This window comes from Montipora foliosa, chromosome 3 (assembly GCF_036669935.1).
Source record: "Montipora foliosa isolate CH-2021 chromosome 3, ASM3666993v2, whole genome shotgun sequence".
In the NCBI taxonomy this organism is placed as follows: Eukaryota; Metazoa; Cnidaria; class Anthozoa; order Scleractinia; family Acroporidae; genus Montipora; species Montipora foliosa.
Genome location: NC_090871.1, coordinates 19,156,622 through 19,168,206, shown reverse-complemented (window position 1 = coordinate 19,168,206; position 11,585 = coordinate 19,156,622). Strand labels below are relative to the sequence as shown.

The following is an 11,585-nucleotide window of genomic DNA, read 5'->3' as shown; positions in this document are numbered from 1 at the left end:
ATCCTAACCTTAATCTCAATGAGTTAAAAGCAATAACGTTTTAGGCCTTAAACGATATTTAATCTCAAATCCAACCTTTGTCGGTTAGTATTCAAGAAATGGTGGAGTTGCAGTGCTTTGTTTCGCTGTTTCGTGGTTTAGTAGTGCCCAAAATTGAACCCCTGAAGCCGCTTATAATGGCAAAATACTGATTCCAAGGAGGTGAAATAAAATGAAAATTCCAGATTCTGTCCACTCACTGACTTTTAAAAAAAAATAGAGCCCTCGATAGGGGCGGAGTGTGGATTAAAATTGGAATGACCCAATCACAGCTAAGTACAAGGCGTGTAGGAAAGCCTTGGCCAAAAATAAACATGGAGTGTATATTTTATGCTCTGGACTGAGTGACTTATCCACTGGATAAAGTTATCCGGCCTTAAATGAACAAATTGGGGCTGGTGTTTTATTTCTTAAAATATCATCTTAGGAGAGATGAAACATCAGGACAGTGCTGGAAACAGTGGTGTTTTGAAGGAAGGTTGGGTTCAGTGGATGACGGCAGGGTCAGGTGTTGTTCACAGTGAAATGCCTTCAGATGAATTTCTAAACCGAGGAGGGAAATCAGAGGGATTTCAACTTTGGGTGAATTTGCCTGCAAAGGACAAGATGATCAAGCCGAGATACCAAGATACAGATGCTAGAAAAATTCCTGTCGTCACTAGTCCAGGTTTGTTTTCATTGCCTAATGTATCTACAAATTCTTACAGTTTCATGGAGAAACTAGGAAAACAGGGGGTGGGATGGAATGCAGGGCTAATTCCTCAACCTCACTCCCAGGGTCTCTGTGGTCTACCTCCTTTTGTCATTGAGAACTAAGGAGGCAGAGGAGAGAGACCCTGGGAACGAGCTTTGGCTGTCACGTGGAATATTGACCGATAAGGCCAGCACCATAATAATTTATCCCTTTTGGAATTGCAAAAGTTGTTTAATCATGCAACAAAAAAATTCTCATCAGAGTACCTGAAATGAGATAATTATGCAGCAAATGAAATAAATTAATGTACCTTTCAATGTTTATCATTCAGCATTTCATGTTGTGAATATTTTTGTCAAATTTCCTGGCCAGGTTCTAGGCTTTTGGTGGAACTTGTCAACAATTATTTTGTGTTATGCCAAATGTTGTATAGGAATGTTGGAGAGGAGATTTTATCAAATTCCTTGGGTATTTTCCCTGGAGCTATAATAAACTTTCAGCTTAAGCATTCACTTTCATTCAGCTTAAGCATTCACTTAAGCTTTCACTTTCAGCTTAAGCATCCACTTTGTGCATGTTTATTTTGTTGTGAAAGGCATAAAATAATTTAAAATATTTGTTGAAGTGATAACTTATTTTCTCCCTTTGGACCAAAAGCCAAATTGACATTTTGGTTAATCCAAATGTGATCTTTACCCATTATGAAAGGTAAAAAGCCCAACAAAATTTTATTATACAAAAATTCACTTGCACACATTACAGCTTTGGGTCTACAAGAGACTTGCACACATACAAGTCTTTTATATGCACAAGTCTCTTATTCCCCTGAGTCTTTAAATGATATTGTTTATTGTTTTGATCCTGAAGGTAAAACTACTGGTATCATATTTATTTATTTATTGATCAGTTAATCCATAATTTGACTCTTAGTAGTGAGACTTGGTTGATTTTACTGTCTAACTTCGGTCAATTTAACTCTAATGCCAGGTGACTTTACCCATGGACTCCTAGGAGTGAGGCATGATTGATTTTATTCTAATGCTAATTGATGCTACTGTCTACCTCCAGCCTATTTTATTCATCATTTGGGGGCACTTCGGTAGTCAGTGGGTTTAAACTATAATGACCATGCTTCACGGACATGTAAAGCTTATTTCTTTATCTTTTAGATGGAAAAACAAAGGTCAAAGTCATTGCAGGAGAGAGCCTGGGAGCCAAAGCTGTGATTGACACACGCACACCAATGATGTACCTGGATATTCATGTGGCAGCTGGTGGAACATTTGTGCAGGATGTTCCCGAGCAGTACAATGGGTTTGCCTATGTCTGGCGGGGAGCTGGTTCATTCACAGATGAAAAAATATCAGTTGAAATGGGGAAGGTAAATTTTGTCACCTCTCATGCAATAGCAGAAGGGGTTTTGTGTTTTGGTGTCTACTTTTATCAGACGTATTCAGAAGAATGACCCTTGAAACAAGTTTTGTGTCTCACTTGTCATATATAAACTATTAGAATTATTATGTATGCAAACTATCAGAACTACAATGCTACAATTCTTAGACTTGAACTTCCGTTCATAGGCCATCAGGTTTCTTTATGTCACAAAAACTTGCCTTAACCCATTGACTTCCCCCACCCTCCCTCCGATGAGTAAGACTGTCTGGCTTCAGTCACAGAGTAAAGTCTACTAAGTCTCACTCCCAGGGGTCAATGGATTAAAAACTGTTAATTCCCAAGAAATTAGTAATAATTTCCCTCCAGACCATCTTTTAAAGTTTTTTAAATCCAAATATAGCTTTTAATTAATAATAATAATATTTTTTCTAGGTTGCTGTGTTGGGTAAAGGAAACACTTTTCAGATCAGCGCGAACCGCGATAAAGACATCCATGTCTTGCTAATAGCAGGAGAGCCAATAAAGGAACCCATTGCTCGACATGGACCCTTTGTTATGAACAGCTGGGAGGAGATAGAACAGGCATTCACAGACTACAATTCAGGAAAACTTGGATCCATTGAGGGATCTGCAGAGCGCTATGCAAAGACACAGAGGGCAGTCAATAAACAAAAACAAACTGGAACTTGGGACAAAAAGTAGACTTAAAAACTGGAATACACCATAACAAAAATATTATGTATCATGTAAACATGCACCAATGAAATTGACAATTTTACATCTTGACATGTGAAAAGAAACATGTTACCGTTATGTTCACCAAGTAGATGTGGTTACTTTGACAAAGCATGTTTCACAAACGGTTTGGAATTGCAAAGATGTTAATGTAACAGAGTATTGTATGGCCAACAATATTCACCTCAGTATCAGTGGCTGGTGGTGGATATTTACTGAGCCATGAAGCGGTGAGGTAAATATATATCCACCACTAGCCACCAACAACATTTTTTCGGGCGCAAATTCAGCGCGAATTGCTCGGAGGTGAATAGCAAAGGATATCCAGAGTTTGAGCAGCCAATGAGAGCACGCATTCAACACTATCCACTGTTTTAGTATAATTATACTAATTGAATATTATCAACACTTAAAAGATGAACTTCATGGCCACTCTCGGCCATGTGGTTTCCTCTGTATACCATGTGAATGGGTTACAGGGTTTCAGCTTTCTCTTTATAAATAATAAATATAACTGTTCTTAAAGTTTTCGGGTATTATTTTAATAATACTGTTGCTTGGGAACAACTGTAATAGGAATTTAAAGCACCATACAGGGGCTGCAGAGAGGGAGGGGCTGGGGGGCTATCAACCTCCCCCTCCCACTTTTTCCTGTTTTGGTGTTTTGTCCTAAACCTCTCCCACTTCCCTTCACACTTCCATGATCCATACCAAGAGCTACCACCCTTCCCCCCCCCCCCCCCCCCCCCCCACTTTGGAATGTACTTCATGGCCCCTGAATAAGGAGGGCTGATGCTGTCCAAATTTACTGGTAAACGACGATGTTTTTTAATTCATATTTAAGTCAGACATCCATATTTTAATTTCTCTGTATGTACACAGGGTTTGTGCTACTCCTTGAAAAGCCCTGGAATTTAATTTTGGACTTAAAAGGGTGCTTGAAAAGCCCTTGAAAAAAAGGATTTTGTGGGAAGTTGCTGGAAAAGTCCCTGAATTTTGGCTTGCGTGAAAGTTGTAGAGAGTACATTATGCCAAGAGAAAATGATGATCATGCTAAGTTAAAAGAGACCTTTCAAAAATTGAGCAAATTGACTATTGGGGAAAGACTAAATGCAAAACTTAAATGCCTGTGTGTGCACTTAACTGGCAGAATGTGGGATATCAAGGTACACTCTACACTGTAACTTGATGTATGGCATAGAAACCTTCCTACAAACACTCCTTGAAAACTCAATTTTCGGTTCTTGAAAACTCCTTGAATATTCCTGGAATTTTATAATTTTATGCAAATCCCAGCATGAACCCTGTGTATAACTTGTCTACTTTCTTGTGGATGACATAAATTAAGAAAAATAACCAGCTTGTTTAGAGAGAGAATTGAGAATGGACATTAATTTTGATATTACTTTGGTTCAAAACTATGTGCTTTTAGTACTATATTTAAGAATACTTCAAGTTAAAAATCGTAAAGGATGGCCCAATAAGCCATTTTCAAAATATCAACATCCAGCGAGGACAAAAGCAATAGAAACAACAAGGTATAAATGTGAAAAATATCTACATATCATACACTTTCTTTTGTCTTTGTCCTAATACTCTCTTTGAAGCTGAATTTAAATGTATCGAAAGTTGCCTATTTTGATGTATTAATTAAATTAAAATCTACTCCTCAACAAAACGTATTGAAAAGACTGATAGATTTTATCTGGAGAGGGTTAAAGAACTGGCCTTAATGGGAAAAGCCGTTCATTGGCAAAGATGTACCGGTAAATGATTTTATTAATCAGTGGTCAAGTCACTGAGAACACAGGGTTAAATGGTATTTGAAGGAAAATGCCTTGAAGCTAGGCAAGAAGGCATATTCACATGTACTATTTCATCAATATCAAGCACTTTCCTGATCACTTGAAAATTTTGGAGTGGAAGCTCAAAAAGTAATAATGAAATCTTTGTATAAGAAGTAGTGATGCCATAGAGCCTTTTCTCAGTGTACTACTGTTTAGAAAAAATTCATATGCTTGCGAGGAATAGATTGAATAGCTCCTATCTATCAAGTGATGGTGCAATTTAATATTTAAGTTCTACCACAGTGAGGCCCTCCCATGAGGAGTCCTTGTTCCCTTTAAAAATTAGCTTGTGTTCCCTTGTTCCCGAAATTACTTCCAAACTTGTTCTCAGCTTTTTTATCCCCAAAGTGGTTTACGTTCCCTTGTTCCATAAGATAATGTGTCTTTTGTTTCAAATTAGCCACGTTCCCTTGTTCCCCAAAACCCCTGGGAGACCCTCCATAATGGTCAAGCAGGCCAAACAAGCAAAAGAAGCTCCAATAATGGTGTTTCCATCAGAGGCCAACAGTATGTGGGTTCTGTAGCATCCCACCTGAAAATGATGGGCTGTAAGAGTGTCTAAGAAGATCACATCACTGAGATAATTTGACAGTGTCATACAAGCAAATATAAAATTCTGTTCATGAACCGTGCTTTAACTTTCATACAAAATGTTCCCAGATCACTTTTGAATCCAATTCTGGATGTCTTAGGGCCGATTTACACAATACGATTTTGTCACATGCGACAAGCTCACGACAGGCCTACGACATGACTTACGATTGTCGCAGCGTTTTAAAACATGTTTTAAAATGCTACGACATTTTTTCTGACGTACACAACAATCGTAAATCATGTCGGGGGCCTGTCGTAAGCCGTTGTCGCATGCGACAAAGTCGTACCGTGTAAATCGGCCCTTACTAGTGATATTTGAGGGCTTTATTGCCAGGGCATCATAATTGGGTTGGTTCTGGAAAACATCAAATTGCACCAAATAAACTGCACTTAACTTTTGAACAGAAAAGAAAAGAAATTATTTATGTGGCAGGTCATATGCGTGGGAGTTTTCATCCAGATTCCCTGGATTATTATGCACAAGCTGTTAACAGTTTTCACAGAAGTTGTTTACTGTTTATTGCTAAAAACTGGCCCATGATTTTTTCACTTACAGCTATAATATTATTGTACACATTATTGAACAGAAAGAAACACCTGGTATTAATACATGACTAGAAACAGTAGCACAAAATTATTTATGCTTAGCTGTCTGTTGTCACTTGAACAAAACTACAAGTATGCCCCCTTAAACCCTTTCACTTCCACAGTGACATTTATGGATTTTGTCCTCATGTCACTTGTCAGGAGAAAAATGGAGGAAGAAAAACATTTAGTTAAGCAATCGGGCTGAATATTTTTTCAATTTTTGTGTCACGTCATTACTATGAACCAGGTAATGTATCAACAAAAAATGTCATGATAATATCATTCAACATTTAACTATCATTCGGCAAAGGCGAGGTGAATAACAGTGAACAGAGGTTTTGCACGGCAGCCATGTTGCATGGCAGGAACAATAGATTCTTTTTCCTATGGAAACAAATGTTCTTTCTAATGCAAAACATTTTCATTGTTCCTGCCATGCAACATGGCTGCCGTGCAAAACCTCTATAAAAACCAATATAAAGTAGAGGTTTTCATTTGCCGGAGATGAATAATTGGATTGTTTTAGTATAATTACATAGGTGATTCTTTGAAAAATACTGGTAGGCACTTTCTTTAAAACAATAATAATTTATTACTTTCTTCATCTGTCACCTCGACAAAACGGCTTGCTGCATTTTTGAATAAACCTCTCAGGTGATTATTGCATAATAATCACCACAAGTGCAAGCAATCAGCACAAAGAATTAATTTTCAATACTTAGCTATGTAATTATACTAATTTACAATACAGACAAAACCACAGCCAAACAGCTCAGAATCCTCAACTGCCACAACATGTCTTGTTACACACCATGCAATTATTACAATATGAAATGCCCTTTACTAGTTTTTCTCCTTAATTATATAGCAATTAAATTTTACTGTAAAATTAATGCTCATTTTTCTGTACAATGACTCATGTGTACACTTGTAAAAAAATGTGGTAGAAAACCCATGAAAATATCTCTGCCCAAGTCTATATCCTCACTGTCATGTGCAAGAAGCAAAGCATCCATACAAAAATGCTAATAAACTAAGTCACTTTTACATGATGATAGGTTCTTAACCTTCGACAATGTCAAAAGGCAGGCAATCACCGCAAAACATTTACTCGTCTTCTCCATCAGACCACTCTGAGCCTGTCTCACTTTCATCTTCGCTTGAGGAATACTCCACTGCAATACGACGAGACAAGATGCTTGCTACATCTCCAAAGCCATTTGATTCAGGCTCTTTCCGTGCCTCCTGTACCTGAACTTTTCTTAGTTCCATGCCACGTCTAATTGCAGACAACAAGTCACTTCTGGCATCAACTTGCTCCTTAGGGGGCAGAGGCGTGTCACTACTTTGGACACTGATACTAGACTCCGAGGTCGAGGTTGTAAGTGACGTTGAGGATGGTGAGATTGTAGGTTGTGGTCCCACAGAAGAATCGGCTTGCTTTGTGGCCAGTGCCCCTCCCTGACCAGGCAATGGAGGAGGGGGAGGCGGGGGAGGTGGTGCAGGTACCGCAGGGTTAGACAGCATTGGTAGCACAGGAACACCATGTGATGAAACTGAATCACTACGAGTAGGCATGAAGTTTTCCATTGATTGCATGGGAGGGAGTGGTGGTGGTACATTTGGTCGATTAACATTCTGATTGGTATACCTTCTAGACTGTCTTCGTCCCACAGGAGAACCAGATTTGCCTGGTGTAACATCAGGTTCTATAATGTGATTGGGAGGACCACCATCTGGGATGCCGCCATTTGGTTGTTTCGAGTGTTCAACGTGGTTCTCATTTGTATTAGTTACATCTTCCTTAATTGTTGTTGGAGAAGTGCCACTGCCTGAGGATTTAAACTCCTCGCCTTGTGCACAATAAACCTTTTTCTTTATGGCCTTGACTGGCTTCTTCTCACCTGTTGGTGCTCGCACCCGTCCACCTCTCTGAGAAAAGAAAGCACTTGGTAATGAGACAAACTACAGCCATGCACAGTCTATTATTGAAGCAAGCAGTAGCTTGAGTGTGCATAATAACTAACTCTAGGTTTTTTAAATGAATATCACTACTCTTGTGTTTCTTATGGGCCAATAATCATTTCATTTGATCAAATTTTGCTGTGCAGCAAAACATCAAAAATGTTTATGGCTTTACATTAAAACGGTTGCTTGTCATTTTAAAGTGCAGTTCTCGTTTTTCTTCACATTTCGAAAGTACTTGTAATAAATGCTCAACAGGAGAAATTATTTGAAGTGCTTTCAAGAGGAAGACTGTTTATTTTAACTCCACTGTTTTCATTCAGCGGTTCACCATTACTCAGTGCGGATTCTGATGATAAGCTTTCAGCAATCTGGATCAAGAAGGAAGTGAAGTCATTTAATCACTAACTAAAAAAGGAAGAGTGAGACTGCAGCTTAATTAGTATACAGCACAAGAGTTTTGGCTTTCAGATTGTCAAATTTGTGTTCTGCATACTAATTAAGGCGCATTCACACACTGCATTTTTGAGCTATTGAGTAAATGACGTCACTTTCTCCTTAATACAGCTCTCTGAGGGCTTATCTGTCAGAACCTCAACAAGTAATGGCAGACTGTTAAATGAAAAAATTGCCATCAAAATAAATAGTTTTTCTCTCAAAACGATTGCATGAAATCCACGTTTTGAGTATTCAGCACAAGAACTTTTGAAATGTGAAGAAAAATGAGATATCAGAAAAATGTGAGGAAAAATGACAGTAGTAGCACTTTAAATAATAATAATAATAATAATAATCGAATTTATATAGCACTGGTATCCTCACAGCTCAGGGTGCTTAACAAGGTTAAAAGATACTAACTTAAATGATACTTGTAGCTTGTGAATAAGTAATAATATTACTATACTAAGAAGTATAAAGTGACTAGGAAATAAGTCAACAAATAAAAAATTAAGTAGAAGAACAATCACAAAATAAAGAACGACTATTTACAAATTTAGTTAAAAGATAAGTTTTAAGAGATTTTTTAAAACCATCAATTGAAGGTGATATACCCGTCGTTTCTTTTTCTTTTCTGTCTCTTTTTTCATCTCTTCACACCAAAGCTCAAAGAAATACATAGGATCTGTATAAAACTTCAGGGCATCTTTTTTGTCGTCTCTGTATGGATTCATCTCCTGGAGACTAGGAGGTTTGTCACATCCCTCATATCTTTCCTTCATTGCTGACGGCAAAGTACTGCTTGCAAGAACCTGCTGATCTGTGACTATGGTACACTTGAATGCTTTTCGCATGTTGATATCTTGCAATGAAACTGAAAAATGAATACCAAACACTGTTTACATTTCACATTCAAGTGTACAAGAAAAAGAACTTTTTATCTTCCAAGTAAAATTATCTCTGAAATTTGTAGCTTGTGAAACATTTTTCACCTTACTAAAATACTAAATTTGCACTGAAAGCTTCACAAGTTCTAAACACTTTTCAGTTTTTCAAGAAGGTAAGAAATCTAAACCTTAAATGATGATAAGTGAAGACCTTTCATTGTCTTTTAGCCTCCTAAAACCAAAATGATACCAAAATAAACCATACACATCTCAATTTTTTGTCTAATTTCACTTTTGTTCTAATACATGCATTTATACTCAGATTATATTGTGAAGGATGGGACCCCTGAACAGCTATTATTTTTCATTTTGGTACCAGTTACTTTAAAAACACTAACGACAATATTATCAACAACTATGTCCACTCACAAAATGTCACCATTAAAACACTTTACCTCCTAAAACAGCCACATACATATCTTAGTGTCTAATGACGCATGACTTTATTTATCAGTGGGAAACTTCTCAGATGCAAGAGAATTAGTTTAAATAAAGATGTGTTGCTTGCAGCAAGTGAGAACTACAGAAAGAAAAAGGCTGGACAAAACTCACAGTTCTAACAACACAGACCGAAAAAATGCCATCACAAGGAAGTACTGCTGCTTAAGTAGTGTAATAAAATGCTGAAATTGGTAACAACAGGGCTGAAATGCTAATACAGAAAGAAAAGAAAAGAAGAAAAATATGCTAATGCTTACATGTCGAGGCAAAACCATTTAAATGAACAAACTAGGAAATTACGAGTTTCCAGTGATATTGGTAACAGGTTAATATTCTAAATTTTCATCCCAGAAGGACAAGAGTTCATCGGAAATACATGTTCAACAGCCTTGTTTCATCATGCGTTTGTCCTTAACGAACTGTCTCTTTTCAACATGGCATTTGTATTTCTGTTGTGTTAAAATTAAGTTCCAAAACATGTGCTCAGTTCCTTTGACCTATAAAGTCACCTATGTTGACAAAAAATTTTGAATTCAGCCCAAACTCAGTTGTGATTTTAAGAAATAATTTTATGAAATACTTCTCAACAATATTTCACGTCTATTTCCTCAAAAGCTTGCAATTAACAATCAATTTAGTAAATAAATTTGTTGTCCTTCTATTACGGCTGAAAACAATAAAGATTACTTTTCTTACATTGGGATTGTTCCGGATCAAACTTGGAGAAGTGCTTCTGTACATCTACAATCTTTGCAAGATCGGTGGAGAAGTGAAAAAGAGTTGCACTTCTCTCTCGGTGGTGAATACAAACCTACAGTAAACTCAAGCACTTGACAAACAAAACTTTCCCGGAAATAAAAATAAGGTCATACACTTCGTTAAATCAGCAGGCAACTCTCCGCGGTACGGTAATAAAATTGAGAAAGTTATCATTAACATCTCGTTCTTTTTAACTGAGAACTGTAGGGCTAAAGAAAGACAACAATTTACCCTGACCTATTTTAAAATCTTTTATGATCGAAGCGTCGATCGACACTGGTGTTTTTATGAAAAGAACATTAAATAAATTTAAGGTTGCTGAGACAAACTTGTCTTCTTTCAAGACTGATGTTTCCAAAATAACGATACTTAAAACAATCACAAAACCGAATAAAATATCATGATGATAACTCATGAGAGATGGAGAAAAAGTTGTCTAGACTACAAGAATTCAGTTCAGGAATGCGAAGTTTTAAAATACTATAAATGGTCACTTACTCTCCTCGACATTTGAATCTAACTGGGTCACCTTCTGGGTCAAATTCTGAATTCTTTCTTGAAGAGAATTTGTCCTCTGGAAGATATTGTTTGTTTCTGCACATAATTCTCCAAATACGTCCTCGGCATGCTTTGAAATGCTGCTTAGCTGCCGCATTATCCCGCATAGCGTGTTCACGGAGACGGCCTCGAGCTCACTCTTTTGCCCGTCAGCGAGCTTGCCACGGCTTAGTTCCGTCGGGTCTACGGACCGCTTTATGAGCGGCATGGTTGATTACCAAATCAACCAACACCGTCGATTAAATCCCAAGATCCAGGCCTTTAACACAACTCCGGATGGTGATAAGATGCTTTTGAAAGGACCAAGTTTAGAAATACGAATCACTTCCACCCTCGTTCAAACACCCAACATGGCGACTTCCTCTGGCCCACAACTCCCTGCAACTTTGCTCCTTCTCTCGGAGAAACTTCGGAAGACAACGATACAGTACGAAGATTTCCGAGAAATTCTTTTATTTTCCAACTCAGTCGTTCTTTTCTTTTTATTCTCTTTCTCTCCGGTGAGCTATTTTTTTGCAAACCAAAGAAATTATTTTCTCCTCCTAAAACTTGGCAGCTCTGAAGATAATCTGGCAATATCACACT

General features: G+C 37.5%; 2 protein-coding genes across 2 annotated transcripts in view; one reads left to right on the top strand and one right to left on the bottom strand.

Moving 5' to 3' along the window:
* LOC137997010 (uncharacterized) overlaps positions 1 to 4,327 on the top strand; it is a 5,268-nt gene extending 941 nt beyond the window's left edge. The window contains exons 2-4 of the mRNA XM_068842688.1: positions 467 to 706; positions 1,903 to 2,114; positions 2,561 to 4,327. Coding sequence (XP_068698789.1) covers positions 467 to 706; positions 1,903 to 2,114; positions 2,561 to 2,830 — 722 coding nt within the window. The 3' untranslated portion in view covers positions 2,831 to 4,327. The remainder of the gene's footprint in view (positions 1 to 466; positions 707 to 1,902; positions 2,115 to 2,560) is intronic.
* A 1,471-nt stretch (positions 4,328 to 5,798) lies between these two features.
* Positions 5,799 to 11,376, bottom strand: LOC137997009 (actin-binding protein WASF3-like). Its single transcript, XM_068842687.1, has 3 exons — positions 10,941 to 11,376; positions 8,910 to 9,169; positions 5,799 to 7,824 (listed from the first exon to the last, which is right to left on the bottom strand). The coding sequence occupies exons 1-3, from the start codon at positions 11,206 to 11,208 to the stop codon at positions 7,000 to 7,002; spliced, it is 1,353 nt and encodes a 450-aa protein (XP_068698788.1). The 5' UTR covers positions 11,209 to 11,376; the 3' UTR covers positions 5,799 to 6,999.
* Positions 11,377 to 11,585: the final 209 nt, after the last annotated feature.

Coding starts and splice junctions, on each gene's coding strand:
- LOC137997009 (XM_068842687.1), bottom strand. CDS start 11,208: ATGCCGCTCATAAAGCGGTCCGTAGACCCGACGGAACTAAGCCGTGGC. Junction 9,170..10,940: donor AGATTCAAATGTCGAGGAGA/GTAAGTGACCAT, acceptor TTCATTTTTCAG/TTTCATTGCAAGATATCAAC. Junction 7,825..8,909: donor AAAAGAAAAAGAAACGACGG/GTATATCACCTT, acceptor TTCTTTTCTCAG/AGAGGTGGACGGGTGCGAGC.